The sequence below is a fragment of the Anolis sagrei genome, chromosome 2 (assembly GCF_037176765.1).
Source record: "Anolis sagrei isolate rAnoSag1 chromosome 2, rAnoSag1.mat, whole genome shotgun sequence".
Lineage (NCBI taxonomy): Eukaryota > Metazoa > Chordata > Lepidosauria > Squamata > Dactyloidae > Anolis > Anolis sagrei.
In genome coordinates this window covers 58,963,451-58,988,107 of record NC_090022.1, presented here as the reverse complement: position 1 = coordinate 58,988,107, position 24,657 = coordinate 58,963,451, and the positions used below count along the sequence as shown (strand labels likewise).

The 24,657-nt window shown below is 38.1% G+C and overlaps 1 protein-coding gene across 18 annotated transcripts in view; it reads right to left on the bottom strand.

Annotated features, from left to right (window-relative positions):
* Nucleotides 1–24,657, bottom strand: part of ERC2 (ELKS/RAB6-interacting/CAST family member 2) — a 691,106-nt gene that overhangs the window by 155,036 nt on the left and 511,413 nt on the right. For all 18 annotated transcript variants that reach the window (XM_067463537.1, XM_067463536.1, XM_067463539.1 and 15 more), the window contains 2 exons: nucleotides 13,085–13,219; nucleotides 6,082–6,148 (listed from right to left, as the gene is read on the bottom strand). In XM_067463537.1, coding sequence (XP_067319638.1) covers nucleotides 6,122–6,148; nucleotides 13,085–13,219 — 162 coding nt within the window. In that variant the 3' untranslated portion in view covers nucleotides 6,082–6,121. The remainder of the gene's footprint in view (nucleotides 1–6,081; nucleotides 6,149–13,084; nucleotides 13,220–24,657) is intronic.

The window sequence follows — 24,657 nt, the reverse complement described above, 5'->3', positions numbered from 1 at the left end:
AATTGACTTTAGAATCGAACCACCAACACCCCCTACCTCCGAAACGAGTTTTGAACCATTTCTCTTTGATCAAACAAGCCTAGAAAATAGTGCCACCATCCTACCACCCAGATCCCTGTAATCCTTTGAGAAATTAAAGTAGTGCCTCATCCAAATTGATTTCAGTTTTAGAGACTCCCACTTTACCCTGCTGGTCAGATTTGCACCTAAAATTCTCACCGAGAATCTAGTAAACATCCATCCTTTTTTCATTTCCTATCCAGAGTTAGGAAGCAAGTTATCTATACACAGAATAAACAAAAGAGGTGTGAAGTACTATTAAAACCCATCCTTATTTTATCTCTCTCCAGTTAGGAAGTAAGTTGTTTGTATGCAGAATAAATTAAATAGGTTATGTGAAATAGGTTAAACATGAATGCAAATCCCAAATGGATTACATTTTGAATTGCCATTCCAGACACAAAAGCAGTATCCCATAGTTTAAGGGGCCACACTGATGGAAAGCCATGAAACTGCATTCTTCTTATCCACAGATTGACCCCAGAAATCTAATCTACACACCATTTAAAAAAATGTACTCTGTCTCAAAAGCAGAACCAGTCATCTCTGAGGCAGGATTTGTGCCAGCAACAAACAATATATGGTAAATGGGAACCACCCTTTGTAATCACAAAGATTTTCATAGCAGGGATTTGTACCGAGCATTTTTCTCAAACCTGCAGGCACGTCAGAGTTCAAGGTGAATGCAGGAAGAAAAGCAGCAGTTAATTCCACCACATCCTGAGAGTCAAGACATTCCAGTGCTGCTATTTAACCTGGTTGCATATCAAAACAAGGAAATAAAACAGCACTGGCAGAATAATATATATTGCTAAGCTTAGCATTTATGTTTCTGAATTCTCCCCTTAACCTGAAAACAGTCAGGAAAGACCAGTATTTATAAGAAGGTTGGGAGGGAGAGTATGAAGACTATCAAGAGGGCATTTTATGACTTTAAAAAATGGCATGCTCCTCAGATGAACCATAACACCAGTACTTTGCTGTTCTGTTGAAAAAATTACACAAGTATTGTCTACCTATCATATATATGGTGAAAAATAAAATTTTAAGAAAGAGTTGAATGGATACAAAAAGCCCTTAAGGAGTCTCACAGCAAATTTTAAACACACTTTCAATGAGCATTGGCAATTCCAATTATGGATACGATTCGACACCATATGACTTAATTACTTATTTCTTCATTATAGTTCAATAACTTAAAATAGCAAAATACCCCCAAAAAACAATAAAATACTGTATAAACAGGAAAACATATTATTGATTGGGGAATTGGGGAAGATTTTTGTGTGTGTCTGTATATATGGGGGGAGCTTTGGGTGTAAACTTCAGGTATTTTCCACCCTTAAATCAGGGGTGCATTTCAAGCATTTGAATGAGAGAATTTCCGGTAACATATTCTTTATAATACCTTGTTAATAACTTCTCATATCAATTGTTATTTTATATTTCTCTATTACAAATGTAGTGTTAAATCATTTTGCTTTATATCCCTTTTTGATTAAAAGATGAAAATGGCACATGTCAGTCTTTAGAATGCAAAAGAAATGTATCAGCAAACCTAAAGGGGTATTTATTAATACATAATTTGCTGCATATAATTAGTGCATTGTTTATAACCATAATTGGTGGTGAGAAACAAAATCCAAAATATATAGAGGAAATAAATGCATTTGGAGTACAAATACTTCTCTTAGAGGTATTGTATAATAGAAATCACTTTTCTGTTATTTAATGTAAAGGTAGACTTTTTTCGTGGGTGAACATCTATTTTCTCGTCTAATTTTCATTATTCTTTTTATGTTAATATGTCCCCACAGTAACATAAAAAAGGTCTGTCATTCAGATAATATGAACTTAATTTAATTATACACAAGGCACATTTGGTTTTGTGGAGTCTTGTTCTTTTCATTGGATTGGAGAAGTCTGTTGAAGATCATGTCCAATATATTAATGAGTCCCTTGAGATAGTTTACATTTTAGAAGCTGAAACCATCTGTTCAGTTTAAATACTTGGTACAGGATGTGATCCAGGAGGGAACACACATACATTCTGGACACACACCTACATTTTCTCATAGCTAAGATTGTTAGAAGTTTCTTTCACAGAACCCACAAAATACATAAAAGTATTCCTGTATTGAGAGCATAGAATGATAAAATGCCATACCAATAGTACATTCATACACTCCCCCAAATATACTGTATCAAATCACGAACTGCTTCTTGAACTGGGACACATTTTAGAAGTACTTTTGAGGGTTTTCTGAATATAGTTTCTGTAAAGATAATTGTACTTCAGAAGTGTGCATGGTGAGTCTAGATGCCTCCTTCTGGAACTTGGACTTAAAATCTAACTCTAAACAAGAGATGGATTTCTCAAAAAGATCAAGATTGTAAGCTAGAACCTTTACTGTCCTCAATGAAAGAAGTCTTAAAAGGTCATTATAAAAAATCTGGAAAATGCTTTGGTTCAGCGGCTTTAACAAAGGTAAATGTCCAGGAGGTGTCCTATCTGTTGTGTCCTGCTTCCCATAGTGTTTTATCATACTTCAAACTCCTGTTAGTTAGTATACTCCGAACAGGGGGGAAACCAATCCTTGTTTTCCTAAAGAAAGGAAAATTTAAAACACACCATTTAAAACTATGTATTTTCATCATTATTTTTATAGATTCATATTTTTGCAGTCAACATTTCAAGATAATCAACTTTTCCAGTTTTAAATACTTTGTTAGAGATACAGATAAAAACACATCATTCTGATAGTTTAGTATTAAATATTCTTAAGATAAACTGCTCTATTCTAATTAAAGTTATTTTCAGGTATGCCCAGAACAACGTTCAGAACAATGATGTATTCTTACACATCATTCTCCCCATTTTGCAATTATTTAATTTTCTCAAATTTGTATCACAATCCTACTTTACTGAGCTCAGGTAGTAAATGTGGAAGTGAATTCTCTCCTTCTTTCTCTCTCAGGCTCTTTATACACTTCCCCTATATCCCAAGAGCTGTTCCAATATTATCTGCTTTAAACTGGTATATATGAGTCCCTACCTGAGATAGGGCCCTTCCACATAGCCATATAACCCAGAATATCAAAGCAGAAATACCACAATATCTGCTTTGAACTAGTTTATCTGAGTCTCCGCTGCCATATATTCCAGTTCAAAGCAGATAATGTGGGATTTTATTCAGATGTGTGTAAGGGGCCATAATCTCGGATCAGATCCTGGGATATAGGGGCAGTGTGGAAGGGACCTCACTCACTCTATCACACAAGCACCAACATATTATGCACAAATAACCTTGTGAAGTAAACTAAACTTAAGACTGATCCATACACATACACAGATATATATTTTTAATCTGACCTTGGGTTATGGTTGTTCCAAAATCACTTTTCCTCCCCAGTCAAGATGTTTCTGGACCATATACCATTGTATGTCTTCAAGTAGTTCCCAAACTACATTGACACTATTATAAAGTTATCTTGGCAAGATTTGTCATTTATTCGCCTTCCTCACAAGCTGTGAGAATATGACTTGCCTAAGATCAATCAGTGGGTTTCCAAGGTTGAGCAGATATTTGAACCCTGGTCTACAGAATTGTAGCACAATGCTTAAACTACAACACTATGCTCGCTCTCTTCTGGTTCATAATGTACTTTTCTAACATCTTGATTTATTGAAAATAATTTTACCTTCTCCACAACTCAAACAGGGCACGCAAGACATATGAAATCAAACACAAACACTGTAGAGAAAACAGCTTATGGATTTTATTTATATCCTGCCTTTCTCCCAGCAAGGGATTTAAGGCAGTTTTTAAATATCCCATCAAATAGGAACAAGAACTTTTCACATACTTTCAGTCTAAGCTGCAAATCTTAAAGTCATGTCTTAAGTAATTTCAAAATCAAGTAGGAGATACTAAGACTCAGTTCTATAACAATAATCAAAACACTAAGAGCATGCCCTTAGGAAATTATATGTTCTTGGGCAGTAAAGCCATGGCAGCCCGAGATTCTAAGGAGGAGGAAATTTGTTTGAGCACAATGCCAGTATCCTAGCCAAAGCAATGAATGCCTCACATTGTAGGGAAGATGGGAAAAGTCAAGCTACATCTACATTTCAGAAGAAAAATCTGAGGGGAAGAAAGGCTGCTGCTTCTAGTTTTGGAGTCATCCCAGCCTCTTGTTGGCAGAGCAAAAAAAGATATTTATCAAGGGTCTGGAATAAAACAATATGGTGTAAATTACATTGGCCACCAAACAAAGGAATGGAAGCCAATTGGCTGTTTTGCCTAGATACTTTTGCGCCTCAAAGGTAAACAGACTTCACTCAACTGTGTGCACACATGTGTATGCACATATACACACAGGATATGAGATGTAAAATCAGACAACTGTTGAAAACTTTATTACTTGCAAACTACAAAAAAAAAATCTAAATGAAATGGCATGAATCCTTAGCTAAGGAGAACTTTATAATAATCCATAGCGTGATATAGAAACAAATAGAATTTTTCTGTGGTTCACATGAACAAAGCAAAGTTCTTTTTCAATTTATTTTCTCAACCACAGGAGAAAGAAAAATCAAGATTAGCATCAGCTAAAGCAATGCTACTCAAAGTGGTGGTCCCTAGACTGAAGCTAATCTCTGAGCCATTTGCTGCTGGTGAACAAGTTTTCAGGAAAAGAAAAAAAAACAAGCTGTGGCCAATACACACATATATGGTGACAGTATCTCACAGCATTGTTGGTCACCTATATCAGATATCATAAAAATTTCTAAGCTAAAGTTTATGAGATGATGCATGTATGAGCTTGTTCACAGTATTGCTGCTGGTCAAATCCAACATAATGGCAAATAACAACACTAAAATGTTGCTGTCAAATGTAATTTGACATTATTCTTGAGATCCAAGCTATACTAGGGACCAGAGCAATGTCTGGAAAAGTCGCTTTGTGACCTATAACTTGGCAATTGTACTGAGCCAATAAGGTTACTCCCTCTGATTGCTGTAGATAACACTCGTATCAATTTCGTTTATCCAATGGTGTTGAAGCTGACAGGTAGCCTTCTCCCACTGCCCTTCTCTAGGAAGCAGAGGCATCCAAACAAGTGCATGAACAATGGCATCGCTTACATACTAGAACATGTGATGAAGATACCAAAGGAGCAATGATCAGTATGGCGCAAGGTAGATATTGTACCATTTATATATAAATTTGAAGTACTTCAATTATTTTATCAACATCATAAAACATTGTGACCATTTTTTTCTTGACAATACACTCACTTCTTTTGTCATAATTTATTTATGCATAAATATTTGTCAATGAAACACCACAGCTAAACTACACCAAAATAATATAAACATAGTGCAGTTCGTATACAGTACAGTTACACATGGGTGTAATTGACTGAAGACATCAGATGATACATGGAATACATGATATGCATGGAAGGAAATACTCTCTTGACATTTAGTTTAGGTAACATGGCAACAACTCTTTATGGATGATAATGATGTTTACTGACACTCACTCATAACTATTTAGAAGTATTGCCACTGTGTCATTCCACCACACCTTCCCACAACAAATGGGTTGGATCCAAAATGCCCCTCTCAAAGTGTCAGAGATACTTCCATTTGCAAAAGTGATGGGGGATTTAATAGAAGCTTTTTTTAGGAGGAATAAAAGTGGAGTAGATTATTTTCTCCAGTTTCTCTTTCCTATGATACTCCAATGTGGGGAGATTATACTGGGAGCTATAGGTAGTGGGGATCACAGAAAATTGTCTCCTCTCAGTTCAAACTTGGAAGGGTTACTTTGGGGACTACAGTCCCCAGTTTCAAGAGCCATTGACCATAGTATCTGAGAGATTCTTGGAGAACTCTGGTAAGTGCCAGTCTGGATCCAACCGATTTATTTTAATCTTAAGAATTAACCAATACATTTAAATTGCAAATCACATAAAACTGCATTCAAATATAGAATAAAATGGTTTCTCACCCCTCAAAACAAAACTGGAACTTTGGTTTATAGGAACCGGCTATGCCCATATACCCTCCTCATCATCCTGCGAGCCAGACATTAGAAGATGCATAGGAGTGTTAGCATTGGAATGAAAGAAGAAACAATTAGTTACTTTGCTGTAATTTTAATTACATTGATTTTCATGGATGAAAGTTTATAAAATCAAGTAAAAAATTGCTTGTAAGAGCAAACAGCAAATGGTTGCATAAAAAAGAAATTATCAATTTGCAGAGAGAATAAGCCTGCAGTCCCATCCATGGATTGCAGTGGGATTTACTTCTGAGGAGACATGCATAGGATTGTACTGTAAATTTTACTATTTTGAGCATGCACATCAGTATTACAATAGAAGCATATTACAAAAGAAGCCCAAAATGTATTACATATTTTGATAAGGAATAAGATCATTCAAGTAACCCTTTGCTTAATGTTTGGGGTACATGAGCAATTTCATAGACAAAATTATTTCAAAACCGCTTTGAGTCCCCCTAGGGGTGAGAAAAACAGTATAGAAATACTGTAAATAAATTATTTGTTGACCATTTTCAGTCCATACTGATTCACAAAAGATTAGGCATGCAGGCAGGAGCATTTCTATTTAGCCCCAAAGGCTGGAATGTGTATAAAATATTTTCAAAGGGAAGAATGACATGGGGAAGTAGGTGCTTGCCAAGCTCTGGCCCCTGATCTGCTATCATTCTGATACCTGTCTCCATGCCATGCCTCTCTTTTCTTATTTCACAGAATTATAGTTGGAAGAGACCTCATGGGCCATCTAGTCCAAACCCCTGCCAAGAAGCAAGAAAATCGCATTCAAAGTACCCTTGACAGATGGCGATCCAGCTTTTGTTTACAAGCCTCCGAAAAAGAAGCCTCCACCACACTCCAGAGCAAAGAGTTTATTTAGCATTCTCTCCCTTATTTATTTATTTATTTATTTATGTATTTATTTATTTAATGTATATGGGACCTAAGAAGTTTATATCATAGGTTAAAACAAAATATGGCTAAACTGGGTACAAGTTTATCTATTTTGTTGCAGCCCTGCCCACCACTGAAATGCAGACCTCTGGGTTCTGGGTTGAGTCCAGAATTATTTCCTGAATATTAAAGGAAAGCATGACCCTATCCAGAATGGGACATTTCAAATATCTAGGAACATTTTTCATGCTTGGGTTTGCCTGAATTTTTTAAAAAAACTAAAATAAAATAAACTTCAGTGTTACCTTCCTGAATCATAAAAGTTCCTAAACTGTTTGTACTGTGTTGAGCAACCACATCAATATGCTTTTCAAGCAGATCTTGGAAAAGTTGCTTTTTTGGATTACAGTTCCCAGAATCCACCAGTCTGGAGAAGTAGCAAAATAGAATTAGACCATGTGAAGCAGTGAGAAAGCATGGCTTCTGGCTAAAAACTGTAACTGAGTGCAGCCATACTTGGTGGACAGAGTATCAATTAAAAATCCTTTCACAACACAGTCTTCACGAGTTAAACTTTTCTGGCTTCCTTCCTTCCCTGAAAAATCCTGCCTGACAAGACTTGTCACAGATACCTTTCATGTTCCTGAGTGCAAAGAATTAACATCTCAGCTCAAGTTAAGTAAATCTAGTGATAATAATGTGCTCATCTCATGAAATGAGTTTTTTCTTCTTTTTCTGTTAAAAAAAAGCTGGTATAAGGCATCCTTTCCTGCCTTTCTGTCTGCTGTCTACAAGTGACGCTTTCAGTTGTCAAGCATGTAACTACTGGCCCTGAGACTATGAAAGCTTTCTACATGCTGCAGACAATAGCATTTCTTTTTTTACAAACCGGTTGCCACATAAGGGATTTTATTTCTTGCAACAAATATATTTACTTGCTGTGACCTGAAAAGACACAATGTTTTGAAAGTGTCCAGGGACATCTACAAAAATTCTGACAATGTGCTAATCCTCAGTGAGTTTATGAGGAACACGTACGGTCAAATAAAACTCAGTGATGTCTGAACCTGCTTGTGTATCCAGCAATAACTATTTTAACATAGGACCAGGTGAGTTGGGAAACTTCACTTGTCTGAGTAAGAAAGTTCTTTGGATCTTTACACTTGAGGCTGAGTCAGCTCTTCTTGTTTTGTTGTAGGTTCATTTCTAGGAGCATCAACATGCACGTCTTGCTTTCTGCTCTTTCTGGTTTTTATTTGATGATGGTATTTGTCTCACTTTCCTTCCCCTTCACTACACTCAGGCCCCTTCCACACAGCTGTATAAAATTCACACTGAACCAAATTATATGGCAATGTGGACTCTGATAACCCAGTTCAAAGCGGATATTGTGGATTATTAGCCTTGATATTCTCTAGTTCAATAGGTTTATCCTGAATGGTTCCTATGCTGGTGATACATTTCTCTGTCTTCTACCCGAAATGTAAAAACATAGGAATATAAGAAGAACCATCCTGATTCAGATTAAATGCATATCTAGTCCAACATTCTGTTCACAAGGTGGCCCATCATTTCCCTATAGGAATATCCCCTACAGGTCATCAGTGTACAGTCAGCTTGCCTTATCTATGGGTTCTGCATCCATTCAACCATTCTTGGCTTGAAAAATATCCATCCTCCCCTCAAAAGATTCCAAAACTTAGACTTTGATTTTGGCCTTTTATATATGGGACACCATTTCCCTACCAGTTGTATATAATGGGTCTTGAGCATCCATAGATTTTAGTGCCCACAGGGGTCTTGCAACCAACCCCCATGGCTACTAAGGGCCCACAGCACCTGCACTGTCCACCCTGAACTCTCCAGCTGCTGAGATATACTGTGGCATACTGCCTCTGACTAGATAACTATGAGGATAACCACAAAGGAGGAGACTAAATCAATTTCCTTAGGAAAATGGTGCTAAGAAACAGAAACTGCTATGGGACAAGGTAGAGCAAGAGATGGCAAGGGTCTATAATGTTGGTTTTGTAAAAATGTTTTTACAGTAATTTCTTCAGCAGTTTGAATCATGAATTAGATAATATTTGGCACAACCTAACTTTCTGAGGTTTTCTTGAAAACCTAGTCTTTTGGCTGGTTCAGACTTGTGACAATGAGCTGGCAAGTGTTTAGCAGTCTAGCTTTAGTAATCATTTCAGTAAAAAGTGTAGGAAGCTGTCTTCAATCTAAGGATTTCAGGCAGAGGTCTTTTCCATCACATGATACTTGCTCCTTTCTAACTGGAGAACTGGAAAGCTCAATCTGGGAACTTCTGCAAGCAAAGCATGTGTTCTGTCAGTGAGGTATTTCCCCTTTCCTTTTTTGACAGGAACTTCTATAAGTTTACTCCTCAGTCCCTTAACCCCTACCATACTGTGGCTCTAAGAAACTGAGTAGACACAAGAGGGGAAAATTTTGTAACAGGAATTTCTATAAGTTTACCCCTTTTGACAAGAACTTCTATAAGTTTACCCCTCAGTCCCTTAACCCCTGCCATACGGTAGCTCTAAGAAACTGAGTAGACACAAGAGTAGGACATAGTCAAGTACTTTAATCATATATGTGGATTTGATGTCTACATTTTAGTATCATAGAATCAATGCAGTGTTGGGGGGGGGGGGACGACTCACAATATATATACAATAATCAGCTAGAGATAAGCCTTGAACTAGAAGTTCATTGGAATATTTACCAGATATTTTCTCTGTGGTTTATGGGGCAGCAAAGTAAAGAGCAAAAAATGGGCTAAGAAATAACTTATTTTGGAGATTTGCAGAGTGAACTAAGCAATTATAAATCTGGGGATTTTTTCATTACATGAGGAGGCAGCAATGGGTTTTATAGATTTTTACAAAGAAGTCTTTGCTGACAATCCAAAAGTTGCAGACAGATGCTTGGTCACATTGAGAAGGACTTAATGGGACCAACACTACATCATGAGATAGCATTGTTCTCTGGGGCTTGCTTGCTTGCTTGCTTGTTTATATGCAAGGTATTTATTCACCACCTTTTGACCTACCAATGCTTCAAAGCAATGCATTATTCACAAAAACACTTTTAATACATGAAATAAACAATCACAGATCAATTGAAAACATTTGAAACTTTATAAAATAAATCAGATGAATGATTTAAAAACTTCCAGAACAGACACCTCTAGTTTTAACAGCTAAAGGGGATATGAAACAGTAGAGTCTTCACTGCCACCCAGAAATTGAGAAGGGATAGAGATAAGAAAGAGTTCCACGGCTGTGGGATGCTCCAAAGAAAGTCCCATCATGGGCCCCAAAGAAAGCCAAGATCATGTGACTTCACATAGTCCTGCTCTGAGATGCTTTGTGGGGAAAAGATAGCTGTCCTCACATCACAATGGCCTTCATTTGTCAAAAAGTGACAAATATGCCCTTCAGGCTGTGGATCTGAAATTGCTCCCATGCTGTCTGCAAAGGTCTGGATGTCCCAGCATAAAATAGCCCTGCTTGGCCAGGGCCAGCCCCCACTGAGTTAAGCTGCATTGCTTTCTACCTTCTGAGGATTTCAGTCAAGAAGCTATGTTAGAACAACCATCCATAACATACTGCAGGAGTCAATTGTCATTAGAATAGACAATGTCCTTTCAGCTAAAAGAAAAGTCTTCTTCCTCTAGGAGCAGAGTTAACTGGGCTCCACATGGAGCTCTCCACAAAGAGGTTTATTTTGAAAGCCTCTCTTACTCTTGCATTGCAATACCTGGCTTTTTGTGTGTGTATCTGAACTATAGGACATACTCTTTCCTTGGACCATCACTTTTTATTAATTGGAGCCAACTCTTAAAGCAGAACAATTTTCCCTGTCACCTTATGAATGTCCAAGCATTTCTCATGTGCTTGTGCTCAATTTCATCGGTAGAAAGGTTACACTGGGATGACATCTTTCTGACTGACTGGATGACCCACGTGGTCCCTTACAATTCTATGATTCTATGACTCATTTAAGTTTGCCGCATTTCAGTTCACAGTACAATGGCCAGAAATCTGAAAATACGTTAGAATTCCAATTCCAACAGGATGATAGGATCTTTGCCTTGGATTTATTGCCTGACTTACTGGAATCTTCTGGTGGGAGACTGCTGGAAGGTGTTTCTTTTACAAAAGAATCATTAACAGATTATCAGTAAAAGACACACTTTCTAGGCTGCTTTCCACTGGGAAAGGGCAATGTTATGTCACAAGTCCAAGCCAAATATGCTGTTGTCCTGCTATAAGTACAATTTGCCCAACTCCTGTGATAAACACCTACATAGTTATGACACTATCATTCCTCTTAAACTGCCATGGCAATGTTTCTACAAAATCCTGGTATCTGATGCTGGGAAGGTAGAATGCTCAGTCAGAAGGCTCTAGTAACTCCCCAAATGACAAATTCCAAAAGTCCATAAGATATTGCCATGGCTGTTAAAGTGGAATTATGATGTTATAACGGTGTAATGTGAAAGCATCCTTGGTTAATTTGTTTCCTTTGTTATATACTTCTCACCTTGGAAAAAGTTTTATTTTATTTTTATTTTTATTATAGCTCTCTGCATTTCATAGTGAGAATGGTTCTTGGAGGCTGGCGGGCTCTGGGAGATGTAATTTTAAAAAGGACTATATATTCTTTTGGTCTGGGGGATTCTGGGAAGCATAATTTTAAATAGCAACTTTAAGATTTTTGTCTACACTACCTACTTTTTTCAGACATAATTTATCCATCTTTTAAAACTTTCTGAATAACCCAATGCCTTGAAATACACAAATGCCATCATTGTATTTCCATGTTCTGGAGTTTTGCTTTTTACATATGCTTGTATTATTGCCCCACTATTATTTCTTCCATCAACTCATTTCCAGTCCAAACTTTTCCTCTCCCTTCAAGAGAAACTAACAGCAGCTAATACATATGGCACTCATAAAGGACTCATAAAGTAAATTTTTGCTCTTCTTGGCTCAAAGAGTTGTCAATCCTTAAAGTGACATTAGAGTTCTTTTCAAAAACTTTAAACCTTCAAATTGCTCCCCTCCCAGGAAGCAACACAGAGTGGAGAGGTTGGGAGACATTTTGGCTCACTCTGTTAAATATTGTAGTTTATTTTGGTGGAGAGGAAGAAAAACAGTCATTTCTATCAAACCATCACAGTTGTACCCATACACCCACTTCTCTAAGTTCACAAAACTCTCCCTTTTAAAGACTCTCCAACATGACTAGAAATGAAAGCCAAGTTCTGCCATCCTCTTCCAGCTGACACCTAGATGACACTTCCCTTGCTAAATAATATGGCACAGAGATGCTAAGACCATTTTCCTTTTCTCCTGGCTGTGAAAGACATCTAAGAAAAAACACTGGGATCCTCCCCGTAAGCTCAATTACTCTAATTGTTTCTTCTTTTTATAAGAGGTAAATCCAAATAATGTTAGCTTGTTTTTCTTGGTGCTGACAGAATATACCCTAGGCATTCGATGATGTTTCAAAGTTTAGTTTATAAAACCAGAAGCAACTACGTTTCCTCAGTTGTTTTGATAATTAAATACTGTAGGAAAAGTATTTCTCAATTTTTTCTTTTGTAAGAACAATGTTATACTGATACTGGTGAGCAGATTCAACCTGATTATATTCTTGTGGCTAGGTTGGGTTCATAAAAGACAAGCATAATAAATTATACATGGAACAGAACAGCTATCTAAACAAAAATGTGTACTTAAAAAACCAATTCTTTAGAAACATTATTTTTAATAGTTGAATTAGAAACCTTTAGAAATGCTATGAAAGAAAAGGAGAAAGGAAAACCATAACAAGAGAAATGAAAAGCCAACGGAAAAAGGAAAGAAAACATTTAGTTTCTTTGAGTGATAGAACTCAATAACAAAACTCTTAGTTTCAGTTCAAAGAGCATATCATTTCCATTGTTTATTTTTTTTTCCCCTTGCAGATTTATTTTATCATGAACACTGGCATGGTAACAGTGTAACTGTGAAGTAAGGAAAGGAAAGACAGGACTAACCTGTTCTGGAGAGGGTCGGTGATTGGAGTGCTGGGTCCTCCCAGGCGATCTGTGGTGATGATGGTGGTGATGGTGATGGTAGTGGTGATGGTCATCATCATAGTTGTCTGCCATCAGCTTCATCCTATTCTGTGTCTGTCGGGATCAAAGCAAACACATTGGCATTAAATGCTAGAATATATTGGTGAAAAAGAACATGAGCTGGGCCTGCAGGAATAATGCAAGAAAAAAATTAGCCAGTCTAATTTTTGCATAGCAAATCAGGATCCACTGAACCAGAACACCACCAGCATGTTGAAATGTGTACTTTTCATAATCGTACAATTCAGTTAACAGCCTAACACAAAAAAGCATGTACAGTTAGCCCAATAATTCTGCATCCATGGACTCAACCATCCATGGCTTGGAAAAAAATCCCAAATGCAAACCTTATTTTTATATAAGGAGCACCATTTTACTATGCCACTGTATATAATGAGACTTGCACATCCACTGATTTTGGTATCTGAAAGTGAACTACAGATATCAAAGGTCTTCTATATACATAAAAAGCATTACATTGAAGAAAAAACACTTATGGAAAGTATGCTCAGTCGGAAAAGTACATTAAAATGTGTATTTATGGGTAATTGCATTAAAAGATCATACAGATATTCTTCTGGTATATTTACTGTATTTCAAAACTGATGTTAATGTAAGATGAAGCAAACTAGTGTTCAAACTTAAATACACCTGGATGCACAACATCTAACTAAAAAGGCTGGCACACAGCAAACCAATGTTCTGTGGAAGACTAACATGATTCGTCTATAAAGGACAGGGCTGAGGATCTAACAGAACATTTATGTTAAACTCAAGACCTGTGGCCCAAACGCAGTCCTCTACGTTATTTCATGTGACCCACAAGGCTTTCAATGCCAGGGCAACATAGTTATATTTATACAGTCTTACAATAAGAAATGGTCCTTTGAATCTAACAATAAGGTTGATGTGGCCCTCAGTGAAATGAGTTTGAAACTTCTGTAATAGATCATTAAATGGGTGAGCAGGAGTTGCAAACAGAGACTCCTCAGCAAGATGATCCCATCTCCCAGCGGAATTCATATTCTTTTCTTTCTCTGACTTTTAGGGGCAACAGTAGAAGCACAGTGTCCACCTCACTGTGGGAGTCAAGGATTGTTGAAACAGGCAAGGGCCCAATGACCAATTAAACCATAAATAACTTGAGCTCCATTCTATCTATGCTGAACACTGGCTTTGCCTAATGCATGACTTAAAAGAATCATGGTATACTTCATACTTTTTACTGCCACTCTTTTTTGGTGGGGGTTACATATGTACATAGGCTGAGCATCAAGAATATAAAAATCCAAAATAATCCATAATGCAAAGCTGTACACATGAGTGGCTGAGATAATGACAGCTTTGCTTTCTGATGGTTCAATGTATACACAAATTTCATTTTAAGGACAAAATTATTTAAAACATTGTATAAAATTAACTCTAGGCTATATTTATAAACTGTATATGAAACATAAATGGATTTTGCATTTAAACTTGGAGCCCATCTCCAAGATATCTTGTTATGTATATAAATGCAAGTACAGCTATTCCAAAATGAGGAGAAATCCAAAATCCAAAACACTTCTGGCCTCCAAGCATTTCAAATTTGTAAACCTGTGTTTACAAAACCATATTTTACATTCTATGTTCATTGCTGAATAAAACGGATATATCGGTGTACAATATCCTGTGCCACACTTTAACACAATTATTACAGGAATTGTGACTTTTACCAGAAAACACTTTTTTCTCTGCTCTAATCTTCATAATCACAGTTGAACATTCCAGATCCTAAAGACCATGCATGTGATTCAGATAGCACCAATGGGTTGCCTGGAACCTCCCAAGAATATCTATCTGTTAGAAGTCTACATTCCGAGAAGAAATGTTGATCCTAAACATAATTCCATATAATAGGTCATTACCTTTCCCTCTATACTCTACATGTAAGAACTTTCCTGCAATTGCCAATGTTAATGTTAGCCTTCCATTTGTGTTGGCTTTCTGATAGTAGTCTATTGGGTCAGATCTGGAGATCTGCCAAGCATAGTGTAACCATGAAAACATTCATCTGTATAAAATATTTATATTTCATTATCATAGAAATGGCAAAGAAATCGCTACCAAGAGCAATTGCATTAATGAGCAGCATTATGTGTGAATTGACCCTATTGGGAAAGCTAAAGCAACACCCTTTTTGAAGGTCAAAAATGTTATCTAGATAGCAATGTGGGTTTACTTTTCAATGAATGACCAAAGCCATAATTTAATATGGATTGACACTAAAGAAGCTTATAAAAGAAAGAAAGCTTGTTACTGACCTGCATTGAATGCTCTTTACTGAGTCTTAAATATAGCTACAAATGACAGGATGAAACACTGTTCTCATCTACATAGTGCCAAGTACTCTAATGCATTTCAAAAACTGGCCCAATCCTATGCATCTTCAGAGAACTAGATAAGTAAGGAAGAAGATAATGTTCTAAAGCAGTGGTTCTCAACCTGTGGGTCCCCAGGTGTTTTGGCCTACAACTCTCAGAAACCCCAGCCAGTTTACCAGCTGTTAGGATTTCTGGGAGTTGAAGGCCAAAACATATGGGGACCCACAGGTTGAGAACCACTACTTTAGAACATTATCTTCTTCCTTACTTATCTGTTCTAAAGCTTTTAGCAATTAGGGACCTCAGCACATTGATGAAGTCCAGCATCATGATTCGCCAACCTCTGCGGTGAATCTGGGTGGCAGAGGGGCAATCCCTAGCCACCAGCTGATGCTTTCCCATCTCATGTGGGAAAGTGTTGCTGCTCCACAGAAGCCCTCTTGTTCCTAATGGAACACAGAGTGGCTTGTCTGTTGCCAGCGGCAGCATCCCACCACGCTTCCACCCCAGTTTCCCCGCAGAGCCCCACTAGAAGTCACCCTCTGTCATATGATGGGCAGTGTGGAGCTCCATGGGTGAGCTGGCACAGATGCGTCCTAGGACACTTCTTCTGAACTTTGTGATATAGGTTTCTAGAAAATAGCATCCCAGCCATTTAAACCTTACAATATAAATTTACTCTGAAAAAAATCCTCAAATCTCTGTTTATTTTCTTATCAATGAACAGTCTTAAATTTCCCACCTTTCAACTGTATGCTATAAAATGCACAAGTTAAGCAAAATGATATATGCAATTCTGAAAATGTTTCTGATAATGAGGTGTTGGGAGATTACACTTGTCATAAGGTAAGAACTGTGAATGAATGATGCCATCTTAATTCAGTGGCCAAAAAGCAGGCCAAAAGCTACCATTGATATTAAAGATTTGGCAATATTATCAGCTGTTTCAAAAAATTTATAACCAGTCATTTTGAGGGAAAATGCAAGGCATCAGAGTTTTCTCAGAACAAGATGATTTATTTTGATAAATTATCACTTAGCTAGGTTAACAGGAAAAGAAAGTCCACAGTTATAATGTGGCTTCTCTTGGGGCCCACTTATAGGAAAATGCAAACATCTTGTCTTTATTGGGATATTTCTTCTGCTTTATGGACATCAATTGTCTTTATGGTTTCAAGTTTCCAAATGTGTCATAATCAGATGAGGGTGTTTTTGGTGGGATGGACGTATAAAGAGCAAGTAGAAAATATGGGATGATTATAATTATCTATATCAAGCCTTTAATCCAAATACTATGAATTACTGCTGCATGTTTTACTTACTAATTCTTTTAAGGTTCAGGAAGCTTTGAAATGCCAGGTATACTTTTATTCCAGGAAGAAATTAATTAACTGGATTGGAATTTGTCCAGGACCCCAAGGCCTTTATACCTCCACACTTGCAAAAAAATGTGATGGGATTTTTATTGACCACATGTGTTTAAAAACTTAGTTTATCTGGTGAGGGGGGGGGATCTGTGTACTTCCAACATCACCATGTCCCAGGAAAATGTGCTGAACAACATTGATCTGGAGGGAAGAGTGCCATCTACCGACTTTGTTATGCTATCGCTTCCTGCAGTGATGTAAGTAATTGCTTAAAAACATCTTTCAAGTCTATTACTGAGCATGTCTCTTCCTTTTTGGCATGGAATAGCAAAGCAGAAGGAAATTCTACACTGTATGATGTTGATTTTGAATGTATCTCTTTGAGTGTAGAATATATAATGTTCTTTAAATTTTAGTATATACACTTCAGAAATCAAAGTCAGTCAGTACATCCAGGGCCCGTCCAGACAAGCCCTATATTCCAGGATCTGATCACAGATCTTCTGTTTATCTCAGATTATCTGTCAGTGCCGACTCAGGACCATTCCACACAGCCATATAACCCAGAACGTCAAGGCAGAAAATCCCACAATATCTGCTTTGAACCGGGATATCTGAGTCCACACTACCATATTTCCCAGTTCAAATCTGATAGTGTGGGATGTTATTCAGCTATGTGGAAGGGGCCTCATATAATCTAGTTTTAAAGCAGAAAACCTGGGATCAGATCCTGGGATATAGAGCCTGTATGGAAGGACCCTCCACTCACAAGGCATTTTGAAACTAACATTTAATAGTTTAAACAATACAGTGTGTGGCTCTGAATATTTAGCATTTAATCTGAAATGAATAACTTAATTATAAAAGAACGATATCATTTGACAAGAATAATAATAAACTTTTTTGCAGTTGTATGTCTTCAAGTTATTTCCCACTTATGGCAGAGTTATCACAGAGTTTTCTGAGGCTGAGAACATGTGGCTCACTGAAGGTTATGGTTTCCATGGCCAAGAGGAATAATAGAATCATAGAATCATAGAATTAAAGAGTTGGAAGAGACCTCATGGGCCATCCAGTTCAACCCCCTGCCAAGAAGCAGGAATATTGCATTCAAATCACTCCTGACAGATGGTCATCCAACCTCTGTTTAAAAGCTTCCAAAGAAGGAGCCTCCACCACACTCCGGGGCAGAGAGTTCCACTGCTGAGCGGCTCTCACAGTCAGGAAGTTCTTCCTCATGTTCAGATGGAATCTCCTTTCTTGTAGTTTGAAACCATCACTTCGGTCATCTGGAGAGGCCCTGCTCATGATCCCGCCTGCGTCACAAGCGCGCTTGGTGGGGACTCAAGACAGGGCCTTTTCTGTGGTGGCCCCCCAACTCTGGAACACCCTCCCAAAAGATCTTAGACAAGCCCCTACACTGGCAGTCTTCAGAAAGAACTTGAAGACTTGGCTGTTCCGATGTGCCTTCTCAGATTAGGAATCTCCAATACCAAGTCTTAGAAGCACTTTAGTAGAACTAAGATTGCTGCACACCGCACACTGCACTTACTTTATAATCCTACATACCTCCTGCCACATCAGCACTTTTAATCTTGTACTCATTACTCTGTCCCAGCCCAGTTTTATAGTGTCTTGATGTATTGTTTATACTGCTTAACTGTTTTTAATTTGCTTTAGGTGTTGTATTGTTGTATGGTGTTTTGAGGCCTTGGCCTATGTAAGCCGCATCGAGTCCTTCGGGAGATGCTAGCGGGGTACAAATAAAGTCATAATAATAATAATAATTGTTTTGTGTCCTAGTCTCCAGGGAAGCAGAAAACAAGCTTGCTCCCTCCTCCCTGTGGCTTCCTCTCACATATTTATACATGGCTATCATATCTCCTCTCAGCCTTCTCTTCTTCAGGCTAAACATGCCCAGCTCCTTAAGCCGCTCCTCATAGAGCTTGTTCTCCAGACCCTTGATCATTTTAGTCGCCCTCCTCTGGACACATTCCAGCTTGTCAATATCTCTCTTGAATTGTGGTGCCCAGAATTGGACACAATATTCCAGGTGTGGTCTAACCAAGGCAGAATAGAGCAGTAGCATTACTTCCCTAGATCTAGACACTATGCTCCTATTGATGCAGGCCAAAATCCCATTGGCCTTTTTTGCTGCCACATCACATTTTTGGCTCATGTTTAACTTGTTATCCACAAGGACTCCAAGATCTTTTTCACACGTACTGCTCTCGAGCCAGGCATTGACCCCCATTTTGTATCTTTGCATTTCGTTTTTCCTGCCAAAGTGGAGTATCTTGCATTTGTCACTGTTGAACTTCATTTTGTTAATTTTGGCCCATCTCTCTAATCTGTCAAGATCATTTTGAATCCTGCTCCTGTCCTCTGGAGTATTGGCTATCCCTCCCAATTTGGTGTCATCTGCAAACTTGATGATCCTGCCTTCCAGCCCTTCATCTAAGTCATTAATAAAGATGTTGAACAGGACCGGGCCCAGGACGGAACCCTGCGACACTCCGCTCGTCACTTCTTTCCAGGATGAAAAGGAAGCATTGGTGAGCACCCTCTGGGTTCGTCCATTTAACCAATTACAGATCCACATCACCGTAGTTTTGCCTAGCCCACATTGGACTAGTTTCCTTGCCAGAAGGTCATGGGGGACCTTGTCGAAGGCCTTACTGAAATCCAGGTACGCTACAGCCACAGCATTCCCCGCATCTATCCAGCTTGTAACTCTATCGAAAAAAGAGATCAGATTAGTCTGGCATGACTTGTTTTTGATAAACCCATGTTGACTATTAGCGATGAACGCATTTGTTTCTAAGTGTTTGCAGACCACTTCCTTAACAATCTTTTCCAGAATCCTGCCTGGTATCGATGTGAGGCTGACCGGACGGTAATTGTTTGGGTCATCCTATTTTTCCCTTCTTGAAGAATGGGACCACATTGGCTCTCCTCCAGTCTGCTGGAACTTCTCCCGTTCTCCAAGAGCTCTCAAAGATGATTGCCAATTGTTCCGAAATGACTTCCGCTAGTTCCTTCAGTACTCTTGGGTGTAGTTGATCTGGCCCTGGGGACTTGAACTCATTTAGAGCAGCCAGATATTCCTGGACGACTTGTTTCCCAATTTGGGGTTGAACGTCCTCTAATCCCTCATCCACTCCATGTTGCTGAGCTTGAAGATGACTTTCCTTTTGTGAGAAGACCGAGGCAAAGAAGGCATTAAGTAGTTCTGCCTTTTCCCTACCCCCTGTCAGCATTGCCCCATCTTCTCCTCGAAGAGGCCCTATCGCCTCCTTGTTTTTCCTTTTTCTACTGACATAAGAAAAGAATCCCTTTTTATTGTTTTTAATGTCCCTGGCAAGCCTGAGCTCATTTTGTGCTTTAGCCTTGCGGACCTTTTCCCTACAGGTGTTGGCTATTTGTTTGAATTCTTCTTTGGTGATTTCTCCCTTTTTCCACTTCTTGTGCATGTCTCTTTTATGTTTTAGTACAGTTAGAAGTTCTTTGGACATCCATTCTGGCTTCTTTGCACTTGTCCTATTTTTTCTCTTTGTTGGTACAGTTTGCAATTGTGCCTTGAGTATTTCACTCTTGAGAAATTCCCATCCATCCGTAACTCCCTTATCTTTTAGTATCTGTGTCCACGGAATGCTGCTCAGCGTTTCCTTCATTTTTCAGAAATCAGCTCTCCTAAAGTCCAAAATGCGGGTTTGACTTGTCTTAGTTTCGGCCTTCCTTTGTACCTCAAATTGCAGGAGCACATGGTCACTTGCCCCTAAGGATCCAACCACTTCAACCGCATCGATTAGGTCCTCCGCATTTGTTAGGATGAGATCAAGAGTAGCCAACCCCCTTGTTGTCTCTTCTACCTTCTGGACCATGAAATTGTCTGCAAGGCAAGCGAGGAATTTGTTGGACCTTGTACTCTTGGCCGAGTTTGTTTTCCAGCAAATATCGGGATAGTTGAAATCGCCCATGACTACTACATCTCTTCTCTGTGAGAATCAAACTCTGATCTCTACAGTTGTTTCTAGCACTCAAACCAAAACAACATGCTGGCTTTAACTGTAAGTCATTCTCAATGAACTTTTTAAAATAGAAATGAACTGATTTCAATTTTCTTACTCTGCCTCTCTCTCTTAGACAGCCTCTATCTTTTCCTTTTTTCTCTTCTGATTTTTTTTTGCTCTTCCTCTATCACTTAAGTAAAAATCCCACCACTCACCAAAATTCAGCTTTCAAGTAAAGTTACCTTGGACACCTTTAAGGGGCTCTGTTCTAAGCCCCTCTGCTCTGTGAATGTTGGTAGCCAAGGAGGAGAGATTGAGAGCTGGATCAAAATGAGCCACAACTCATGGATGGATCTATCATTTAAGTAGATGATTCCTTTTCCGTGTCATTGAGTTACAACAACAACTTTCTAGCAAAAAAAAAAAGAAAAGAAAAGTTCAACAAATTCTACTTTTTTATTTTTTTTAAATGTTGAAGTGCCAATTCCACCACGGGCTCTGTTTGCAAGAAAATCCAGTCAATTGAGGCAGTTTTTTGTTTTGTTTTTTGGAGGGATTGGAGGTCACAAAGAGTCAGATAAATCTGAATGTAATTAAGTACAAAGTGATGCATGTAATAACGGCAATAATGTTTCACACTTCAAGTGTTTAAAGCTCTTTATATATGACAAACTTTCTGCTTTCATTATCAACATAGGTGTGGATTTCCTTTCTTGTATACTGAAACTGTACCCGTGATAAAGTATAAGATAGACTAAAGGAAGTATTTGCATTAGCAAAATATACAGCAAGAGCTATGTTTGGACAAGGCAACTGTAGCTCACCCTGTGAGTTGGGCAGAGGTTATGTATCCATACAAAGTATTGTTTCCTCACTGCCGGTTTATTCTGGTTGAAGTCAAGGATAAAGCAAATGAAGGCATTTTTTGTTCATCTAGCATTTGCAAAAATGCATGGTAGGGAATGAAGTCAATTCCTTTAGCACTTTCACGTCTGTTCGTGTCATCGCAAGAATAAAGTTAATAGTATTATTCTCTATGCACAACAACTATTTATCTATAGACAGGGTGAGGGTAGTAGTGAGAAACATTAGATAAATTGGTCTTTAACAACTACTGAAGAATTAACAAAACTGAAGAAAAAAGAATGTTTTTAAAGGATTTAATAAAAGATTGTCATAATTTCAAAGGTCATGAACTGATATTTTTTAGGAAGATTAGCAATGAGGTGTACATAGGCTCTGTCCTATCCTGTCTGAAATGGGCTGCTGAAAGAACATCCTGGTAAATGAACATTTGACCCATAATAATCGTGTTCTGTAGTCCCAGTTTCAGATAAAAGAAATAGTAAGCCACTTCTGAATATTTCTTGCCCAAAAAATCTGATGAAATTCATGGGGATGTTGTAAGCCAACAGGGAACTTGAAAGCATACACACATATTGATATGATACACAAATCTTCCATAGTGTTTAGCCATAACAGTGTATATGCACTAAAGACACTACAAGATCCCTTTGCATAAGAATCTTGAAGGACATGTTGATAGAGTGAGGAAGGGAAGGACTAATAGACTTGTTTTTTATCCCATTTATGAGAATGGGAGGAGAAACAGTTAATTCCTTAGAAATTCTCAGTGACAAAATCTGCCTCTTGTATCAACAAAGAATGATAGTCTTTAGTATCTCCTTTCCCCTTTTAAGTCTAAGAGCATAAATGATAGAAACATACAATGAAGATTGTTGTCCCAAAAAACTTAGCTGATAATAAACCCATGCAATTATTTATTTTGTGTCTTTGCAATTGTAGTTCTTGTGTATGAAATCCTTCCCTTCTTCACTCTATCACAAACATGCACACACAGTTGCATCTGCAATAGAAATACTGGTTTGGTTGGTTTGTAGTTTTACAGAGCTGACTACTGGGCAGTGTACAATATACAATGGTTTAAACACCACTAAGTCCACTGATGACAACCACTTAAAGAGAGTAACACTATGCATGAAAAGTCTGTGTAAACAGAACCTTCTTCTTATTAAACCAAGGAATGCAGATTGCTTTCCAGCACTTCAAAAGGAAATATAAATGGTCATTATATAAGAGTTCTCACCAAGCGCTCTTGCCTTACTAAGTTACACAATTTATTTGTGAAACAGCCATCACCGCAGTTCACCTGGACATTTATACTATAAATTAACATATCTAGCTTTCTGCTTGCTTGTCTGTTATGCTATAAAAATCCATAGTTTTAAAACAGGAATGTGGACTACAGCCCTGAAAAGGCAAGAAATAGTTCACTATTCACAAAACAAATGGCACATCCACAGAGATATAGAGTTGTCCATTTTTTGGATTGTGTGCCACCTCACCTCTTTTTACAACACAAAAAACCATGTAAATGTTTTTGAAAGCTGCAGTTTCTCACACTGTACAGTTCACAAAGTGTACATTTTTGTTTTACCAAGAAAAAAAAGGTTGTGGGATCTTTCTGTTGCTATTTTTATTTTTGCAAATGTTACAGAGGTGTCAGGAATGTCAAACCTTGACCTCAACTGGGAAATGGTCAAACTCTGTTCCATCTCTAGCAGGATCTATTGGTAGCATTGGAAATATGACTGACATCGGTAGTTTGTTGCTAATATTATTCTATTCCCTTTATTGTCATGGATAGCATGAATGAGGGTTTGGCTGAGCCCAATCTGGAACAACAACTTTCTCAACCACACCCAGAAGTAACAACTACTCAGCCTACTAACCAAATTCAAGAGGCTTCTAGGGAGCAGGCTGAGGAAGAGGTAATTGTACTTTTCTTTGTAGAATATAGAAGAGAAAAATCCCAGATGAGGTGCTGAGGATAGCCAGTAATAGGGATCAGCTGTGAGAGCAGAATTTTTAAAGAGGTGTGATATCTGATTGCTGGCTGCAATGTTTGTAATCAAACCTTGGACCTTGTACTTAAGAGACCTGTGGACACTGTTGAAACTTTGGACTGTTTCATGACTTTGGCATTGGATTTGTGGACACAATTTCTTTATGTGAATGTTTGGTAATTGGATTGACTGAGAGCAGTTTTGTGGCTACTCTGTTGCTTGTTCTTTTGAAGTTTGTTGTTATTGAGAACAGGGTGACAAAGACAAGGACAAACAGACTAGAGATAGCTTTCATCCTAGAGCTGTGACTATATTGCATTCCATAGTTTTGCATTGATGTGGCATTGGGGGCTGTGCGGTGGTCATTGGAGGGTGGAGGGATGGGTGTGTTGTTTTTATGATGTGTGTTGTGGAAAGCTTTTAATTTTGTTGTGCGATGTATAACGGCAATAAAGTTATTCTATTCTAAGTGGCAGACCCTGGACTGTATAACTACTTCGTTGGTGATTCCAGGCCGAGGTACCTGACATTTATTTATAGTCTTGTTATACCACCTGATAATGTATATTAACAATAACATTTAAAATCCCAACTATTAAACAAGTGAAGAATCCAAACAATAAAAGAACCATAGTGAAAACTGAGATAGGCAAAAGTATGACAGCTGCGACCCGATGCTATGCTAGTTGCACAACGCGGCTCAGAATTGATGAAGGGAAGAAGACGTGTGTGAGACAGCAGAGTGAGTGAGAGACCCAGCTGCAACAGGATAGCAGTGAAGTAATTTAACTCAGGTGGGAGAGGATAAGGGTGAAGTAATGTAAGAGTTATTTAATGTGAAATGATAAACAACGGCTTACGAAGATGGAAGACGGGATAGAA